This window comes from Xenopus tropicalis, chromosome 1, assembly GCF_000004195.4.
Source record: "Xenopus tropicalis strain Nigerian chromosome 1, UCB_Xtro_10.0, whole genome shotgun sequence".
In the NCBI taxonomy this organism is placed as follows: domain Eukaryota; kingdom Metazoa; phylum Chordata; class Amphibia; order Anura; family Pipidae; genus Xenopus; species Xenopus tropicalis.
In genome coordinates, this window is record NC_030677.2 from 25,780,084 (window position 1) to 25,799,589 (window position 19,506).

The following is a 19,506-nucleotide window of genomic DNA, read 5'->3' on the forward strand; positions in this document are numbered from 1 at the left end:
TAACCAAAATAGGGTAATTGTGGACTCATGTGATCACAGCAGGATAGAAAAAAGGGAAAGCAAATTATGACCTATACATTAGCACCTCCCCTCTTTTGTGTCGTATATATAAATTAACCTTTATTGAAATGATCAAATTAAAATTGTATTGTGCAGAAATAAACACTTGAAATTTACATTAAAACTATTGTAGGTTAAGGCAGGACCAGCTAGCCGTCCTATTAGAAAATAGGCATTTACCAACCATTGAATATATTGTTAGTGCCACAACTTTGTTTGGCTGCCAAAAAGTATCTACATTACCACATGTTTAGAGTGTTGTAAGCCGGAAAGTGAAATGTGACCTCAAGTTAACTATATTTCATAATGAGTTATTATGGAGTGTAGTGCTGTGGTTTTTTGTGGGTGTTTTTTTTTCCTGCTGTTTGTGTGAACTAAAGGGAAAGGTATGTAATGTGTTAGAATTATTAGCAGCACAATAATGATGAAATGATGCAAGTCAATGTCATAGTCTCTTACAATAGGAGAGTATAAAAGGAGGCCTTGTTAAAGTCACCATATGCTGTAGGGTCTTTCTATAAACAACAAAGTTCCTTACACCGGCACTGAAAGAGTGTAAATATATAGGTTAATTTCACTAACATTTCTTCTCTCTGCATGCGTGTTCATGTGACAATACAATAACTCCCCCCTTCGTGTTCCAGTGGGATCCCATTGTGTGAAAGATAATCTTCAAAATCAAAAACTAAATTGGTTCTGAAACAGAGGGATGATTCACCAACCTGTTTGTTGGGTGTCATGAAATTGTTGTGTGTGCCAGTCAACTTAATAGCTCTGCATTGTGAGGGTGTGTGTGCGGCGTCAGCGCTTGATTCATCCGCCGCAGCGGTACGGCGTAAATAGGTCACTCTTGTATTATGTGGGATAGAAGCACAAGGCTCTCGTAGATTCAGCATAGAATTGTATACAGTACTGTACTGTATGTTTAATGTTCAATAATCATTTCTAATTTGTTAATTTTACTCTTCAAATGAACATGTTAGAGGAAGGGACTAAATCTAACAGACAGTTACCAATTTATTAATTCCCAGGTACAGCCAGTAGCCTGATACAGACAAACAAATGGTACCATTCAGCTCTTAATTACCCTATGGGTTGCTGGGCTAATTGACCCCAAAACTCCCACCACCTGAACCATAATCGGGGTCGGACTGGGCTGCCAGGGCACTGAGGGAAAAAATCCAGTGGGCCCCGGCCCTGGTGACCCGATATCCACAGGGTGCCCCCCCGAGCCACTGGTCTCCCTCCCCCGACGTGCTGGGTGAGGGGGTCGGATGGGTCATGAAGGCAACAATGGGGACTCCTTGGGGGATGCAGGGGCCCCTGAGGTACCAGCCCTGGTGGGCCCTGCACCCCCCAGTCCGACCCCGACTGTAATGCCGATAGGGGCACTGGCAGTCTGAAGCAACACAATTCAAGTAGTCTTAACCAAGGCACTATAGGCTTATGTTTTCCCTGTTGGCCTCTCTAAAACTTACTGGACACCCCAAAATCCGTATAGGAAAACTATAACCCCGAACAATGTAAGTTTCTTTAAAATTATATTACATAAACAGCTCATATGCAAAATTATTTTTTATCTAAATAACCCATTTTTATAAAAATGTACTTTTGTAGCAGTATGTGCCGTTGGGTAATCCTACATAGATAATTGCCATTTTAAGTACTAAGGGCTGCCCCTGGGATCATAGGTTTCACAGTGCACACAAACCAACCAAGGGCACACATACATGTTAGCGCACACTACTTCCTGTTACAATTAGAGCTGCATTATTTCCTGTCAGCTGATCTCTCAGGGAACACACAGCCCATCCCTATACATTACCTGCATTTGGCCCTAAATATGGCAGATGCTAGTATGGGCTTCAGGTATTAAAACCCATGGTCCCAACTGGCTTGATAAGAACTTTAAGGGCAGGAGGGTGACATGAGGCAGATTAAATTTTTTAACATGTCCAATCACAAAACAGATCTCTAACCATTATACTAACACATCAATCCAGAACATTGATGCAACTCACATGTAGCAAAAGTTCTATGATTTTACCTGTATGTGTGTCCAGCTTCGATGACTTTTGTTTCTGATATAGGTATTGTTGATCATAGAACATGCCTATGAATTCACAGCAGGCCGGTATATCTTTGCCATTTATACTAAAAAGTGACAAATGCCATATGACATTTATAATTCCATTGTTAAATGAGAATATAATTATAGTAGAAAATATCGTACTGATAGGTTTCATTTAACCTGAGAAGTGAAAGATATGATCATCCCGACACTTTAACTGATATGACTAATGCGCTAAACAAATCATCCCGTTTATATGTATGTCTTTTTGCATTCATTTCCAGGAAATTAGAGACATTGAAGTGGGCCTGATAGACTGGGAATCGCTGGAAGCAGTAAATGATAGTGATGATAAAATTCTTAGCCCTTTTCATATGGAAGCTTCCACTGAAGAAGACCTCAGTTTGCCACTGTCATCTACCCTCCGCTTGGCACTAAACAGGCGCAAATTGATAACAAATGCGTGCAGAGACAGGTAAATGGCACAAATATATGGGAAAATGGAAATTACAAAGATCCAAAGGCTGAGTTATACAGGGAATATCACTCATGTTTTATAATATACCCCCTACTGTAAATGATAAGGATACTATACAGAGAACTGTGAGTATCACTCATGTATTATAAGGGATAATGTACCCCCTAATTTAAATTATAAGGATATTAGAAGTCACTAAGGGGTTTTGTGACCATATAAAAACATTAGACTGCCTACATATTATGATGGTGACAGAAGGAAAACGAGAATTTACCTTTTATGAAGCATTGAAAGAGCGATAGTAAGAGGCAATTGCTTTTAACACATTTACTTACAGATTGGCTAATTTACAGCAAACTGGCCATTTTATAGGCTTATAACATGCATTTAATAGACTGCATGGCTTTACTGGTTCTTTTCTGCCCTGTGACAAGGCCTGCAGCCTTCTGCCCTTTTATGGTCAGATCTACTCTTACTTTTTCATTTCCTTGTATTTTATAGAATTGTATAACTGTAGTATCTGATATAACAATATCATAAAACAACCTTTATTTTATAACAATACAGTAGTATATACAGTGCATCATAATATTGCACATCTATAGACGATTGTGTTGAGTGCAGCACATACAGAATGAATGGTCTTGGCCATATTGCAGATTGCAGATGGAGGAGTTGGACTATGCACTAACAGAGTGGCGGCAGGAGAGAGCACAGATGGATGCATTTCACAGACTGTATAACCAGGTAAGCTACATTTAACTGAGATGCATTTTCAAACCCACTGGTGATACATTACATTAACATTTATTTATAAAGCGCCAACATATTCCGCAGCGCTGTACAATAAGTGGGTTACATACATTGGACAATTGGTGATACCTTATTACCTGTATACGAATTTTCTCTTTGCATACCACTGTCTACATCATAGTAATATTTGGGTGAACTTCTCATTTAAAGGGGCGATTCATCATCAGGTTAACTTTTAGGGGCCCATTTACTTACTCACGAACGGGCCGAATGCGTCCGATTGCGTTTTTTTCGTAATGATCTGTATTTTGCGATTTTTTTCGGAAAATTATCGCGACTTTTTCGTTACCAATACGATTTTTGCGGAAAAACGCGAGTTTTTCGTAGCCATTCCGAAAGTTGCGATTTTTTCGTAGCGTTAAAACTTGCGCAAAAAGTGGCGATTTTTTCGTAGTGTTAAAACTTGCGCAAAACGTCGCGCCTTTTAAGTTTTAACGCTACGAAAAAAGCGCAACTTTTCGCGCAAGTTTTAACGCTACGAAAAAATTGCAACTTTCGGAATGGCTACGAAAAAGTCGCGTTTTTTCGCGCAAATCGTATTGGTAACGAAAAAGTCGCGATAATTTCCGAAAAGTCGTAAAGGCGCCGAAAAAATCGCAAAAAATACGAAAAAGTCGCAAAATGTTCGTTTTCCAATCGGAATTTTTCCAATTCGGTCGGAATTCGTGTCTTAGTAAATCAGCCCCTTAGTATATTATAGAATGGCCTGTTAATTGGTCTTCATTTTTTATTTGTTATAGGTTTTTTTAAGTAGTTGCCTTCCTCTTCTGACTCCTTCCAGCTTTCAAATGGGGGTTATTGACCCCCAGCAATCAAAAATGTATTGCTCTATGAAGCTACAATTTTATTGTTACTTTTTATTACAGGTATGGGATCCCTTATCCAGAAACCCGGTATCCAGAAAGCTCAGAATTACAGGAAGGCCATTTGTAAAACTGATTTGCTTTTTCTCTGTAATAATAAAACAGTACAGTTTACTGGATCCCAACTAAGATATAATTACCCCTTATTGGGGGCAGAACAGCCCTATTGGGTTTATTTCATGGTTAAATGATTCCCTTTTCTCTGTAATAATAAAACAGTACCTGTACTTGATCCCAACTAAGATATAATTACCCCTTATTGGGGGCAGAACAGCCCTATTGGGTTTATTTAATGGTTAAATGATTCCCTTTTCTCTGTAATAATAAAACAGTACCTGTACTTGATCCCAACTAAGATATAATTACCCCTTATTGGGGCAGAACAATCCTATTGGGTTTATTTCATGGTTAAATGATTCCCTTTTCTCTGTAATAATAAAACAGTACCTGTACTTGATCCCAACTAAGATATAATTACCCCTTATTGGGGGCAGAACAGCCCTATTGGGTTTATTTCATGGTTAAATGATTCCCTTTTCTCTGTAATAATAAAACAGTACCTGTACTTGATCCCAACTAAGATATAATTACCCCTTATTGGGGGCAGAACAGCCCTATTGGGTTTATTTAATGGTTAAATGATTCCCTTTTCTCTGTAATAATAAAACAGTACCTGTACTTGATCCCAACTAAGATATAATTACCCCTTATTGGAGGCAAAACAATCCTATTGGGTTTATTTAATGCTTCAATGATTTTTTAGTGGACTTGGATAAAGACTTGGATAGACAGGTTCCATACCTGAACTTGTCTTTCTATTTAGGCCCTCCTCTATTATTATTCCTGTCTCTCTTTCAAACCACTGCCTGGTTGCTAGGTTACATTGGACTCTAGCAACCAGATCCAAATCGAAATTCCAGATCGAAATTCCAAACTAAATAGTTCAAAACCCCACAAAAAAATAAAAAAAGACCAATAGGAAACTGTCTCAGAATAGCACCCTCTGGATCATACTAAAAAAAGTGAACAACCTCTTTAAGAACATTACAGGGCTCATTTGCAAACCAAAGTGCAAAAAAGGCTGCAATTGGTCGTTTTTTTTTCATACTGCATTAGAGTGTGAGCAAATAGTCCGGAGAGCAAGGGCTCCTAGAATGAGCACTAGAGGCATGCTTTTTACCCTCCTGGGGTCAAGAACAGTACCCCTTACTTCTCCTTTAATGTATTTCAGTCGTCTAACATAATTCCAACTGTGTTCTTGAATTCTGCGTGCTGTGGTGTTTGTTTGACTTTATTCCAAAATGAAACCTCTTCTTCTAATCCCAAATTTAATTACAGCATCATCTCTTATTGAGAATTCATAAAGTCACTTAGATAAAAGCCTGGCAATGCAAAGTGACTGCACTTATTCTTCTTCTGCTTGGCTGGCCATGATAAATTAGACTGTAAACTTGGGGAGGCATTTACTCCTGCCAGAGCTTTTTTTTTTTTTTTAATGAAATCACATTATCTTGTAAACGCTATTTTTTTCATTTTGAAACATACTGTACCTGATGCTTATCATAAAAATAGCTCCCCAGGCGCATTATGATGAAGATAATAACCCGCGATAGGAGTACAGCTCGAACAAAAACCGCAGCTCTTAATCGTAAAGCTGGAAATTTAATATAAACTTCATGTCAAAAAGGAACTTCATGCAGCAGTTGGAGTCACATATTGATTGACAGTTGGGTCAAATACATTGGGGTGTTTTCCCTTTTGCCTATAGAATATATTCAAGTTAATGAATAATCCATGATGCAAAGCTGCATGCAACATTACAGAAACTGTGGTTCTGTCATTATGTTAGGATGGCTGTAAACTGGAAGTAACAATTGGGTTGGGGCTTCATTTATAAGTCATTGGTGGATAGAATAGTCATTTATAAACTCCTTCATTCATTCATTAATTAGCTACACTACTCCCCTAGTATTCCACAGTAACCAATCAGCAGGTAGTATTTACTTGTAAGCTGTTTGAAAATAAACATCGGGCTGGTTGCTATAGGTTACTAGACCTGACAATTACCCTGTCTGTCCCAGTGCCAATGCAGTGAACCACTGACTAGAATACATTGCCAGACATTAATTCTATGAAATCAGAGCTTTAATTACCCTAATATAATTGTTGTGGTGCTTGTCCCCTGCATTTGAATTTGAGTCTTTTTACAGGTATAGGACCCATTATTCAGAATACTGAGGAAATGGTTTTTTTCAGATTCTCTCCATAATTGGGATCTCCATACCTTAAGTCTGCTAAAAATGAATATAAATATCAGTAGGTACTGTTATATTATTATAGAGAAAAATGAAAGGATTTTTTAAAAATGTGGAAGACCGCTTTCCCGTAATATGGAGCTTTCTGGTTAACGGGTTTCCACATAATGGATCCCTTAGCATTACTTATTTTCCCAACTGATGAATGAATTCACCATTGCTGCCTAAGGAATAACGAAGGCTTAATTCTGTTAGACACTGAGTGCCTGACGCCGATGCCATTCCTTTCTGTAGGACATCAGATTGGCAGCCTATTTGACTAAGGGAAGCAAGCTTCCGGAGGGGCTGCTGCACAGAGCGCTGAGCATATTGCTGCCTTCCAGCTCTGAGAGTGAGATCCTGTCCCTTCTACATTCACTTGGTCATAAATATTCAGAAAATGTTACTGAAACTGACAGCCATGAGGATGAATCTGACAGCTGGGGGAAGAGGTAAGTGCCTGTCAGTTAATTCAATTGTAACTTATTGTTTCCGGAAAAACATATCCTTGGGGCTTATTGAGCAGCCTTTATGCTATTAAACATATATTTCCCTTTTGCAGTTGTGTTTGCATCCTACATTTAGCCAATGAGCTTGGTTTCCTATGGAGAAACCCATTATTTTACTCATAATTTTAGTAAATAGTGTTTGTCTTGGCAATTTCCATTGACCTCTCTGCAGCCTTTGTTGCTGCTGATCATTCTGTTCTCATTAGATATTAATCTAATGAGAACTTCGCAAAGCTCTTCATTCTCTGCTTCTAAAGGCAGCCATAATGGCTAGATCCAGCCATGCCCTGATCTGTGGTCACGTCGGTCAAACTGGGGCAGATTGGTTCAGATTGAAAATACCTGACCATTGGGGAGCTGGACTAAGGATCACATTCTAGAAAATCAACTATCAAACCAAACTGATGACAGCTCATAAACACATTTTAATGTGTCAGCCTATTGATTTTTACACACTTTTTGTTTTTTTCAGTGGCCTGTACATTTTAATGTGTCAGCCTATTGATTTTTACACACTTTTTGTTTTTTTCAGTGGCCTGTACATTTAATTGCACATTATTGAGTATCAGTAATGGCCAGAAATGGGATTTCATGGTGTCCCTTAGGTCCAGGGGCGTAACTACAGAGGCATCAGACCCTGCGGTTGCAGGTAGGCCCAGCAGTGTAGAGGGCCCTGTAAGGCCCTGCTTAGCAATTTTAATATATTTTGGTACAAACGGTTAACTAAACCATGTTTTGGGGCCCTAAATTAAATTTGCTGTGGGGCCCAGGAACATCTAGTTACGCCACTGCTTAGGTCTCACCTTACATGGTAAAATAAAAACAGTTGATCATTGTGACTTTTGTGCATATCAAATGGCACAGATTCTGTTTCCAGCAAGGAATTGTAAATTATAACGACAACATAAATATGTAGAAAGATAGGTTTCATTTTAGAAACGGCAGCATCGTCAGTGGCCAGCACCAGTTGGCAGATTTCAATAAAACTGAAAACTTGAGTTTTGGAAGGAAGTATGAGAAGATGAGTCCCTCAGTCATTATGGAAAGATCCAGTGAAATTGGATCAGCATCGCCCTTATGTATTTGTCCCAATCTAGGGCATATTGCACTACATTCTGGGGCAGGTAGAAAGCCTGGGCACCATTGCAATGGGTGCATATATGGAGGAAAAGAGTGGCATTGGAGCTTTTTTTGCTTCAGGAAAAGGCTGGCATTGGAGCTTTTTTTGCTTCACACCTGTTATACATTTTGCATTTTAGGGCCCTTACATATCCAAAAGAAAGGACTGTGTTCTCCCTCAATGAAGGATCACCTGCAGAGGGGAGCAGAAAAGAAACACCTTTGTGTTATGGCCCTAACCGCTTTTAGGAAATGATCCCTTCTGTCTCTTTTTTCAGCAAATGAAAATAACTTACTTTTGTACAATGACACAATTCAGCTTGTTTGGAACAGAGGACTTCAGGGCTGTCCAGCTATGAAAATAATGCCTTACAGCCATTGCAGGAACTTGAGTAGCAGCCCTATGACTACATAATTGTTTATATAATTTGAAGCAGCAGTAGAGCTGTCACCGGGGCAGGGTATCGGCATATTATTAGTCGTAAGGTTGAGTGGTTAGCAAATTTGCCTGGGAACATTGCCTTTCAATAAGAAACAAATAGCAGAATTTTATTGTGTTTCAGTCTGTTAATGGATGCAAGAGCAAGGCGGTGCAGTGGTTAGCATTATTTCCTTGCAGATCTGGGGTTGTAGGTTCAATTCCAGCCAGGGCATTCTACAAGGAGTTTTATTCTCTCCATGTTTGGGTGGGTTCTCTGAGTTTTTTCAGCATTCCAAAAACATACAGGAAGGTTCATTGTGCCCTAATGAAACTGACCCTTGTGATTGGGGCCTTAGATTTTAAGCTCCAGTGGGGCGTCCACTTTTGTTAATGCTGTAGAATGTCAATGAAATAATCTATATAAATGAAGAATGATAATAGGGCCCATTTACATCCACAACTGCAGTGAGCAACGCACAATTACAAACACAATGGGCAAATTTCTACAGTGCAGCATTTCCACCAGTCGCAAGGGGGAGATGCGTTTGGCACAATGCGCTACACCTACAGAAGTTGGGCCTGTTTCTCCAAAATTATTGCAACTGAGCATGCATTTCGTAACATGGAAGTCCATCTGGCGTCATTCCTGGTGTTTGGCACGCAAATGACGCCTTTTGCTTGGCGCAAAGGGAACTCTGGAGCTATTGTGTGATGAATATAGTTACATAGTTACATAGGGTTGAAAAAAGACCAGTGTCCATCAAGTTCAACCCATCCAAGTAAACCCAGCACACCTAACCCACACCTACCAATCTATACACTCACATACATAAACTATAAATACAACCACTAGTACTAACTGTAGATATTAGTATCACAATAGCCTTGGATACTATTCTTGTTCAAGAACTCATCCAGACCCCTCTTATAGGCATTAACAGAATCTGCCATTACCCCATCACTAGGAAGGGCATTCCCCAACCTCACTGCCCTCACCGTGAGGAACCCCCTACGCTGCTTCAAATGGAAGCTCCGTTCCTCTAATCTAAAGGGGTGACCTCTGGTGCATTGATTGTTTTTATGGGAAAAAAGAACATCCCCCATCTGCCTATAATCCCCTCTAATGTACTTGTACAGAGTAATCATGTCCCCCTGCAAGCACCTCTTTTCCAGAGAAAACAACCCCAACCTCGACAGTCTCACCTCATAGTTTAAATCTTCCATCCCCTTAACCAGTAGAATAGGGAGCTGTAACTCCAGGCTTTCCCTGCATCAATCGGCACAGCAGCGCTGTGGAAGGCAGGATGGACTTAGTGGTGCCAAGTGGAACTATACAGAAGTGATGGAGCACATTTTGACGCAAGAACCTTTAATGAAATCGGTTTTACGTGTAACTGTCTGGGGAGAAATTGCGAGGACTGCAACTGCACTTGCAGATGTAAATGAGCCCAGATATCTTTGTGACTATGATTTACATGTTTTTTTTTTATAGATTCCCTCTACAATAATATCATAATATATGACTGCTATCTGCATGTCACTGTAACAACCTCCATGGGGCGAATAAGCTAAAAATAGAGCAATATAAAAGGAAACATAATATATCAATGTATGTATTTGTATTCTCCACCCTTACCCCTCTGCTCACTGTTATTTATGAAGGTACTGAAACTACAATGTCCCCTGTGCTTCAAAGAAACTGCGAGTCTGACGCTCAGATCTTCTTCTAAAGAAAACTGTCCTTTGGGTGCATTCAGAGGGTTTTCAAGTTCACCTCTCGGAGAGCAAATGCCACTCTCCTATTTTGCCGTCATCCCACAAAGGAGAAGCTGCAGCACAATGGGTTTATGTTGGCGATTGCCTTTATCCTTCTGAAAGCTCCCCTGATAAAGGCGTTTGGCGATCATTGTGACGTTAAATAGAGACGTTCCGCTGTGTCTGTTCAAAGCACATCAGCTTCTCCTTGATGCCGAATTTGTTCCCAGTGACTGGCAAATGTTTATATATCAGCCTCATTCAATAATAAAAGCTGCAGTAACAACGACTGTTACTACACAATGCAGGTTTATATTTGGCATATTAAGGCTTTACTAGTAAGGGACTTGATTGTTACTAATAAACAAGAAGAGAGTCTGATACAGTTTAGAAGCCCTTCTGATAACCTGTTACCCATATATGCCATTGAAATGCCGTTCCCAGCTGCGATATTGTCATGTTAATTAGTAGGTGTAGTTGTTGCCAAACAATACAGGGGAACTCCAGCTTCTGAACCAAAATTTGTTAAAGTGCTCCACCTCTCTTTTCCAGCGACACATCCAAAATGGTGGCACCCATGGCTGCTACGTTGGTCACAGTGCTGGCACGGTGATGTCAGAGCGCAGGTGTGTGACACCATCAAATTGCACCTGGTGCAGAAATTCAAGATAAATGCACACTAAGGACCTGGGTTCAATGCCCCAGTATAGGTTCTACTCCAGAGTGTTCCTGGGTGCGCTACAATTACTAATGATTGATTTCTGGTTCCTGACTACTATTGACAGGCACCTGCCAATATCTTTTGCCTGGAATCAACCACAAACGTTCTTAACCCCTTGATTACCACAAACCGGATTATTTTCTGCCTAGTCTGTGTGCCAGCTTCTAGCTTTTTTGCACCAGACTTCAACCTGTAAGCCTCTAGGCCCTGAGACCCTCACAACAAAGTAACCTCTAATATGCCTATTACTGTAATCAGTTCCTTCATAAAGTAGGAATAAATACCATTTTTATATGCTGAAATCCAGCTGCAAAACAGTTCTTCTCTTTCTGCATCATTTGAAATCCTGGCAGGGGAGGAGGGACTAAAACATTGATGTTACAAACTAACAAATTCGCCACAGCTTACAGACAGCATGTTGGACCTACATAACCCACAATGCATTGCACTGTTATGTTCCTTTCTTTATTGACATCACTTGTGCAGGGTATTGTGGGATTGGGGGGATGCAGGCTGAGGGCAGTCGATTACTGTTACATATTTTTGAGTCTCAAAGTAGTCAGCCAGATCAGCAGGGGAACAGGGGGCAGGGCTTAGGGAACTGTTCCAAACCGTATTTTCATACAGTCATGAAAAGGCTGCATATTTTTATCTTAATGTATATTGCAAAGTTGCTTGAAATCATCTTTACTTTTCAAAAAGCTTAAGTTGTGTTTGGGTGAAGTTTCCCTTTAAGCATCATAAGGATATGTGTATATTTTGTATAGTCAGTGGCATCCTGTTGCTTCTCAAGGTAGTGTTTGTATGTTGGTGGTGAATGGCAGAATTGATGGGTCCTTACTGGGACCTCCCAACACCAGTGTGTACAGCATGATATTAATGGAGTACAATGTATCTCATTTGGGGGTAATAAGATAAATTATACAGTATCCTGCTAAACTTTTACCTCTAACTGGCTAAGTCACAGGATTAGAATTCTCTCAGTCTAAAAAGAGCATAACTGCCAACTGCAAAAACAGTAATTAATAAAATGATAAAAGAGGCTTATTAGACTGAGAGGTAATATCAGCCCGTGCCTGAAATGCGTGTCTTACCGCCACTTTGCAAGGCTTAGCCTATGTACTGCAGCTTCACTCCCAGAACAGAAGCACCATATTGCTCTCATTACTATCACTATCTAGCGGAACCCAAGCCATCCATTACCCTCAACGTTGAATACAAATTAAGTGAGAATAAATTGTCTGTCAGCATGTAATAATCTGCGCTTTCCACTTCAGGAAACACCAAGAGTTATGGACGGTCATAGAGAAGAGGCTCAAAGGAGGATTGGTAAACAAAGAGCATGAAAAGGCGTCTTTTACTGGAAGAAAGAAACGGAGGTAAACAATATTTATCAGCTATTTATATATAATAATATTTATATATAATGCTCCATTTTAGATTTCTGAAGAAAATAGGAAGATCATTTAGGTAACACATTTTTGGTCAAAGCTGCAGATATTAAAAAAAAAAATCATAGCTTGGACTCCATATGACTCTAGCTTGAGTAGAGATGTGAGACCAAGCTGGCATTAAAAAATGAAGAGAAAATGTACTTGCTGACTACCCCCCCTCTATAAAACTCAAGGCCAGTGGTTGTAACGCGTTAGGTTAGAGCTTTTGAGGTTCAGCATTTTTTCAGGGCCTCACTTAAACATAGGTAACCATTGGTGTATCAGCAGTTTAGCCGCAGTTCTGAGAATATGTAGGAAATCAAAGATGCGTGGGGCTCATTTATCAATACTGAGTAAATTTGCCTGTAGGCAGTAACCCATAGCAACCAATGGGTGATTGGCTTTTTTCAGCCTGCTACTGATAGAATAATGAATGCAACAACTATGGGTTACTGCCCATGGGAAAATATGACCAGTGCTAATAAATGACCCAATATGAGATTCCAAATGTACCTACAAGAGTGTGTTGGCATTCTACCCAAATATGTCCTTTAATTGGCTTTCAGGCTTCCCCCTGCTTCTTCTGAAGAGGGGCCCAGTGAGTACCCCTACGTGCCCCCCAACTTGCACAGATTGTTGGAACAGGGCTGGCCTGTGCCCCCTGATAATGTTCTTTGTAACAAGTTCCAGATTTTCAAACTAGACCCATCCATTGCCCTTCAATAAAGTTCTGCTGCCTTGGGATATTGCACAGTTTTGCAACCATGAACACACAAGATGTTCTGCCTTATTAATTCATAGTTCTCCCCTTTTTGCATGTAGCCTGTGGATACCTGGGCATGAATGCATTTTGCTAATGTGCCAGTGTAACGTTACTACAGATGGAGTAAGTTATTGGCATTTAGTATAGTGATTGGGTTGCTAAGCGAAATGTTATAGAGGCAAAATGGCACAAAGGATGGACATCTCAGAAACCTTTTGCACTCATTAATGATGAGATTTAAATGTTGCAATTCTAAAGAGGGGGCAAAGGATTGTGGGAGACAAGAAGCACAAGGTATTGTGCTGATTTTTGAAAAGTGCAACCTTCAAGCTGTTAGTGTAGAACGTTCTAATATTAGAGATTCAGGACATGAGTGTATTTTATTCAGAGATTTCCCCTTTGCATTGGTGCATTTTGCATTCTGCTCCCTACATTATCCGTTTGTCTATGAAAAGATTCACAGAAATCTTGTCTCAGCCAAGAGCAATAACAGGAAAGCCGCTTTGTGCCGATCATTTAATATTCATGGCGCGAGGTTAAACCCATTATTTGTTACTTCAGTAGAATAACGTCCTGTTCCGAGTTCGCCCTCCTATTTACAGAGGGTATGAATTAGCTCAGTTTCATACATATGCACCAGGCTATTTTCTTGTCACTCTGATAAACTACATTTCACATTGCATTTTTATTGAATCTGAGTCATTTTAATGAGTTTCCTCGCTGCCCTATTTTATGCCCATAGATAAAGTTTTATGACTGTAAATGTTTTTTCAGATTGTTTAACAAAGTAGTGTCTATCGGTTGATATTTTATATGGAAATCGTTGAGTGAAGAATACATTAATACTATTTATAAATGGCTTTTACACTTATTTTGATAAAAATATTATTTTCATTTAACAGTATGAGCGGGACATACATAAACAAAATATGAACTATACAGTGGTGTAACTATAGAGGAAGCAGATCCCATAGTCGTGGGGGGAGGGCAGGGAACAAGAGGGCTGCAGGGTCTGGTTCCTCTAAAGTTCTATAGAGACCCCCCCCCCTCCCCAGCTGCCCTGCTACATGAGAGCCGGTGGGGGACACGAGGGGCAGGGGGTCGTTTCAGGGGTGGCTATGTACTCCAGGCCCCTCTGAAGATTTTTTTTTGAGGGGTGGCCTGGCCCCATGAAGTTACACCACTGGATGTATAGTCGGGCAATAGAAAGTCCTTTAAAGAGTCCAACCTGCAGGCCTTTGACTTTTGGTCTGGAAATCAGGGCCGCTTCCAACAAGGGCAGTGTGTGCCCCACTTCAACTGCTCCAATGTTCAAATGGCATCAGCACCAGAATTGCCCTTGCTGAAAGCTGAGGATTTACCCCCCTGAAACCTAATCCAAATCAGTCAAACTGTGGCATTCATATTCTTGTTGGAGAAGGCTCCAAAGCTGGAAATCCCTAGTTAAAGAGAGTCTATCATATGCAGGTGTGTGCTTTTAGCAATATTTCCTCTATTCCCCATTTTTGTCTAATTATTTCTCATACATTCTGTTAAAGGGCTGGATTATACTGAAATGTTGATGTCATACAGTGAAGTCTATGAAGCCCTTGGGCATATAAGGGGCCATAAAAACCCATTGAAGGGCCATATCCGGCCAACGAGCCTTCAGTTGCACAGCCCTGCACCATTCTATCCCTGGCATGTACAGATCTGCAGAAGGCAGGCTACAATAAGTCTGAGCTGACCCAGCCCTGGCATTTCATGTACACAGGGGTCCAAACAACCCCCACCAGCCCAATAATTAGTGATTGTCTATGGCAGGGGTCCCCAACCTTTCTTATCCGTGAGCCACAATCAAATGTAAAAAGACTTGGGGAGCAACACAAGCACCATAAAAGTTCATGGAGGAGCCAAATAAGGGCTAAGATTGGCTATTAGGTGCCTCTATGCACAATATCAGCTTACAGGGGGCTTTATTTGGTAGGAAATCTTGTTTTTATTCAACCAAAACTTGCCCCCAAGTCAGGAATTCAAAAATAACTCCCTGGTTTGGGGCACTGAGAGCAACACCCAAGGGGTTGGGGAGCAACATGTTGCCCTGAGCCACTGGTTGGGGATCACTGGTCTATGGCATCTTACAGCTGCCCCTCTGGCATTTGCCAGAACCCACATAGTGCCAGTCTGGGCCTGCCTGAGACTTTGGCAATGCTCTTACATCACTATCACTTTAAATTTTCCCTTATCCAGAGGATCCAAAGCATTAGATGTCTTGCTGATATTCTGCTATATATAAAGCCATTGATGCCACTCTTTAATTACAGCAGAGCCAATAGCAGCAGAGGTGCATTTATGATGGCAGCACCCTTGAGCCAAATAACAGGGAAATGAGCCACACCACAAATAGGTGCTGGAGTCAAACAGAGATGTTCTTTTCAGACAGCTGTGTGTTTTCTACAACAGCTTGACGTATATGGCTATACACAAACATGGGTGAAGAATGGCCTGTGTCAGTGTATATTTTACTGAATATTCATAGAGCAGTACAATAAGTACAAACCACGGATATACACAGAGAGCAGTGCATTAATGTAGTAATATTACGCTTGTGCATTACTACAAAGGAGCTGCCAGTGAGCTGAGCAAGCTGGAGACACACAGTAATGAATAAGGGCTTTATTGCAGGAGAAATTCATTTGACATTAGGTTAATCAAATGTTAATCAGTACATGAATGACTCTGTGCTTTTAAATCTAAATTGAAATCTCTTCATGGAGCTGTGAAAGAATTTATCCTTCTAAGTGTGTAATATTCCCTGTACTCTGCTTGGCCCCATATGGACCAGTGATGCTCAACCACTTTAGCCCCCAGTACATTAAGTGAGTTGGCATAAATAGGGAGTTGTAGTTTTGCTACAGGTTATAACAATGGACATTCACATACCCCCATATAGGTGTTACGTCCAACCTCCGTGCCCAACCCCACTAATGCTCTTGAGGCTGAATAGAAGCAAATCCCACCAAGAATGTTCCACCATCTAGTGGCAAGCCTTCCCACATGGGTAGAGGCTGTTAATAAAGGAGGACAAATGAATCATCAAGTCACAGGAGTCAAGGAGATGGAATTTTTGTTTGGGAAGAGGACCAATAGATAGCTTTCTATGGGAGGTTATAATTGAGAAGGCTCAGCCTCCCTAAACTGTATGTAATCTCCCCTGAAACCTGTATGAGAAAGGTTTCGACTCTCTGATCTACTGGGAAATGTACAGGAATGCTTGGGGGTAATTTGGATCACTATATGTTAAAGAACAAGGAGATGTAGTCACTTCTTGCCCTGGGCTGGTGCTCCACTTGCAAAAAGTCAACGGCTTGGGGTATTATTCTTTTCAGCTGCTCACGTCCATACAATCTCAGTGCCCGGAGTGAGGGATTGCACAGGGCTGACCAACTTACTATATGTTGTAGGCCAATTATATGTCATACAGCATGATGGAGGGCCAGATTAGATTCAAATGATGGTCATATAGTGAAGTTTATGGAGCCTCTGAGCAGACTGGGGGCCATAAAAATGCTTTGGAGGGCCACATCAGGCCGGCGGGCCTCCAGTTGGGCAGCCCTGGCACAGAGGATAGTTGAGTAATCTTAGAGTAAGGGTTGGTAAATTTTCAGAAGAAGGGGAGCGCCAGGCTGGGGTCTTAATTTTGGGGGATACCTAACAACTTGGCACGCCCCAGTTATTCTAACCTTTTTTCTTTAAGTCTACTAAGAAAACATTTAAACATTAAATATAAAGGAAATCATTTGAATTATTTGTCACTATGGGAGATAAATTTCCCATAGAGCTTTCTGCATATTGGATTCCTGGTTAAGAGATCCCATAACATTTAGCAGATGTAAACAGGTTGCATAGCATAATGGGTAAGCGAAGAAAGTCAAGCAAAGGCGGGACTCTGAATTAAACGGATCATCTTAAACTGCAATTATAGCTATGGAAGAACTATAGATAAACAACCAGTCAATGGATATGGCGGTTTTATAACTTTCTATGTTCAGCAATCGTATGCAATCACATTCCTCTCCCCCACAATCTGTTGGTGGCTTTGCACATACACAGAGAAACACCTATGGGGGAGCACGTGGCATCCTTGTCTGAATGGCTAAAGGATCCACTTCTGGATATTCTACAAGGTTATTACTCTTTGCTCTAAATGGTAACAAGTCTCACAAATGCCCAGAGTGGATCACTATCTTCCTCATGACATGGATGGAGTTTGAAAGTCACAAAGACATAGCAGACCATATTTATCCGGCTTTACTTCTGGTTAATTGATATAACAGATGAGGTTTATATAGCAGGATAGAATTAAATTGATTTGTATTGTATGTACTGTTCCTAGCTTAATTACCCACATGCACAGTACTGTAATTAAAATGTAATATAGTTTTATTTTCCTAATTAACTTTACCCAACGCAAAGCATTGTCTCCCCAGGATGAACGATTAGATTTTCTTAGAAAATTCGAAGCTTCTAGGAGGATGAAGGGGGCTACAGTATTTGCCACCCATAGAAGATTCAGGTGCAGGGATGGGCTGTTACTGCTGAACTGCATTGCTCAACAGGCCAGCTAGCACGGGCCTCACCTGAATATCCAGGCTTAGGCAGGTAACTGGCTATTTGGGCTTCCCACATGGTGAGCTACATTTGCTAATGTGATACAACCATTTACCCTTCTGCCAAATGATTTGGTTCAGCAAGTCTGGACTGGGATTCACAATAGGCCCTGGCATTTAAAGTACATAGAGGCCCAAACAGCCCCCCAGCAGCCCAATAATGACTGTCTATGGCATTGACCCCAACCAGTGGCTCAGGGGCAACATGTTGCTCCCCAACCCCTTGGATGTTGCTCTCAGTGCCCCAAACCAGGTAGTTATTTTTGAATTACTGACTTGGGGGCAAGTTTTGGTTGAATAAAGATTTCCTACCAAATAAAGCCCCTGTAAGCTGATAGTGTGCATAGAGGCTGCCTAATAGCCAATCACATCCCTTATTTGGCTCCTCCATGAACTTTTATGGTGCTTGTGTTGCTCCCCAAGTCTTTTTACATTTGACTGTGGCTCACGAGTAAGAAAGGTTGGGGATCACTGGTGTATGGCATCTTACAGCAGCCCCTCTGGCATTTGCCAGAACCCACAGATTGCCAGTCCGGGCCTGGGGTCCAGTGAGTAAGTGCATTATTCTGGCTTATGTAACAACCATACAAATTGTCAGATACAAATTATCATTATCAAAAATCATTAGCTTGAGTCTGAGCTCTGATCCCAGATTGGCTCCTTTGGACTCAATCTTGGCAGATATTGGCCAGCATCAGGGATCCATGTATGTGTAGCTTTTAGCAGTAGGGTATCATGGGCACCCATTTTCCACTTAAGGTGAAACACCTCTCAACTAGACTAGAGGCATCGGCAAAATGCTGGGTTTGCTGCTTGACAGAATCTCCAGGGCCATAGGTTGTTTAGACCTGAATGGAGTTGATTGTGAACTCACGGTATGAATTGCAGCTAATTGATGCCTTTGGTGTGTTTATATTTCAGCATTCTGAAGAAGAAACGATTGCGACCAGTCAAGCGAGTCTCTTTCTCCCACACAGAGAATTTCTCTCGCCTCCTACAGGCACAGGGCCACTCCGATCAGCTGGAAAGAACAAGAGAAATAGATTTACCAGACGTAGAAGAGAAACTGTTTGTCTTTAGAGCCCCCAACCAGGCCCCCATCTCTCCAAGCAAAGGCAAGAAAAAGCGCAGTTTCTTAAATAACCTGAAGAAAAATGTCCGTTCCCCTGTATAGTGAGACCTACTATGGATCAGAGACTGCGCTGTCACAGTGCAGGGCGGATGGACCTTTTTATATAAATATATATGGCACTTTCTGTATAAAATGTATCAAATCAATGGATGCTACTTGTAAATATCCAAATGTAATCAATTTGTTATATACACACATATATATATATATATACATAGCATTATTCTTAAATATGTGTTTATCTATATGTGCACAATGTTACAATACCAGGCAGCAACATTAAAATAGTAAATCAATGTAATTGGCAAATATTGAATTCTGCCGCAGCTAAAGGGCAACTAAATCTCTGAATCATTTGTTCCTCTGTGGCTACGGTACATTACTTGTGGAAGACTGTAATTAAAAATTGCACTTTTGTATTTTGA

At 40.7% G+C, this 19,506-nt stretch overlaps 1 protein-coding gene across 1 annotated transcript in view; it reads left to right on the plus strand.

Moving 5' to 3' along the window:
• evc2 (Ellis van Creveld syndrome 2) overlaps positions 1 to 19,506 on the plus strand; it is an 80,612-nt gene extending 61,106 nt beyond the window's left edge. The window contains exons 18-22 of the mRNA XM_031895335.1: positions 2,416 to 2,606; positions 3,269 to 3,356; positions 6,835 to 7,031; positions 12,382 to 12,483; positions 18,871 to 19,506. Of these exons, the coding sequence (XP_031751195.1) occupies positions 2,416 to 2,606; positions 3,269 to 3,356; positions 6,835 to 7,031; positions 12,382 to 12,483; positions 18,871 to 19,123 (831 nt within the window). The 3' untranslated portion in view covers positions 19,124 to 19,506. The remainder of the gene's footprint in view (positions 1 to 2,415; positions 2,607 to 3,268; positions 3,357 to 6,834; positions 7,032 to 12,381; positions 12,484 to 18,870) is intronic.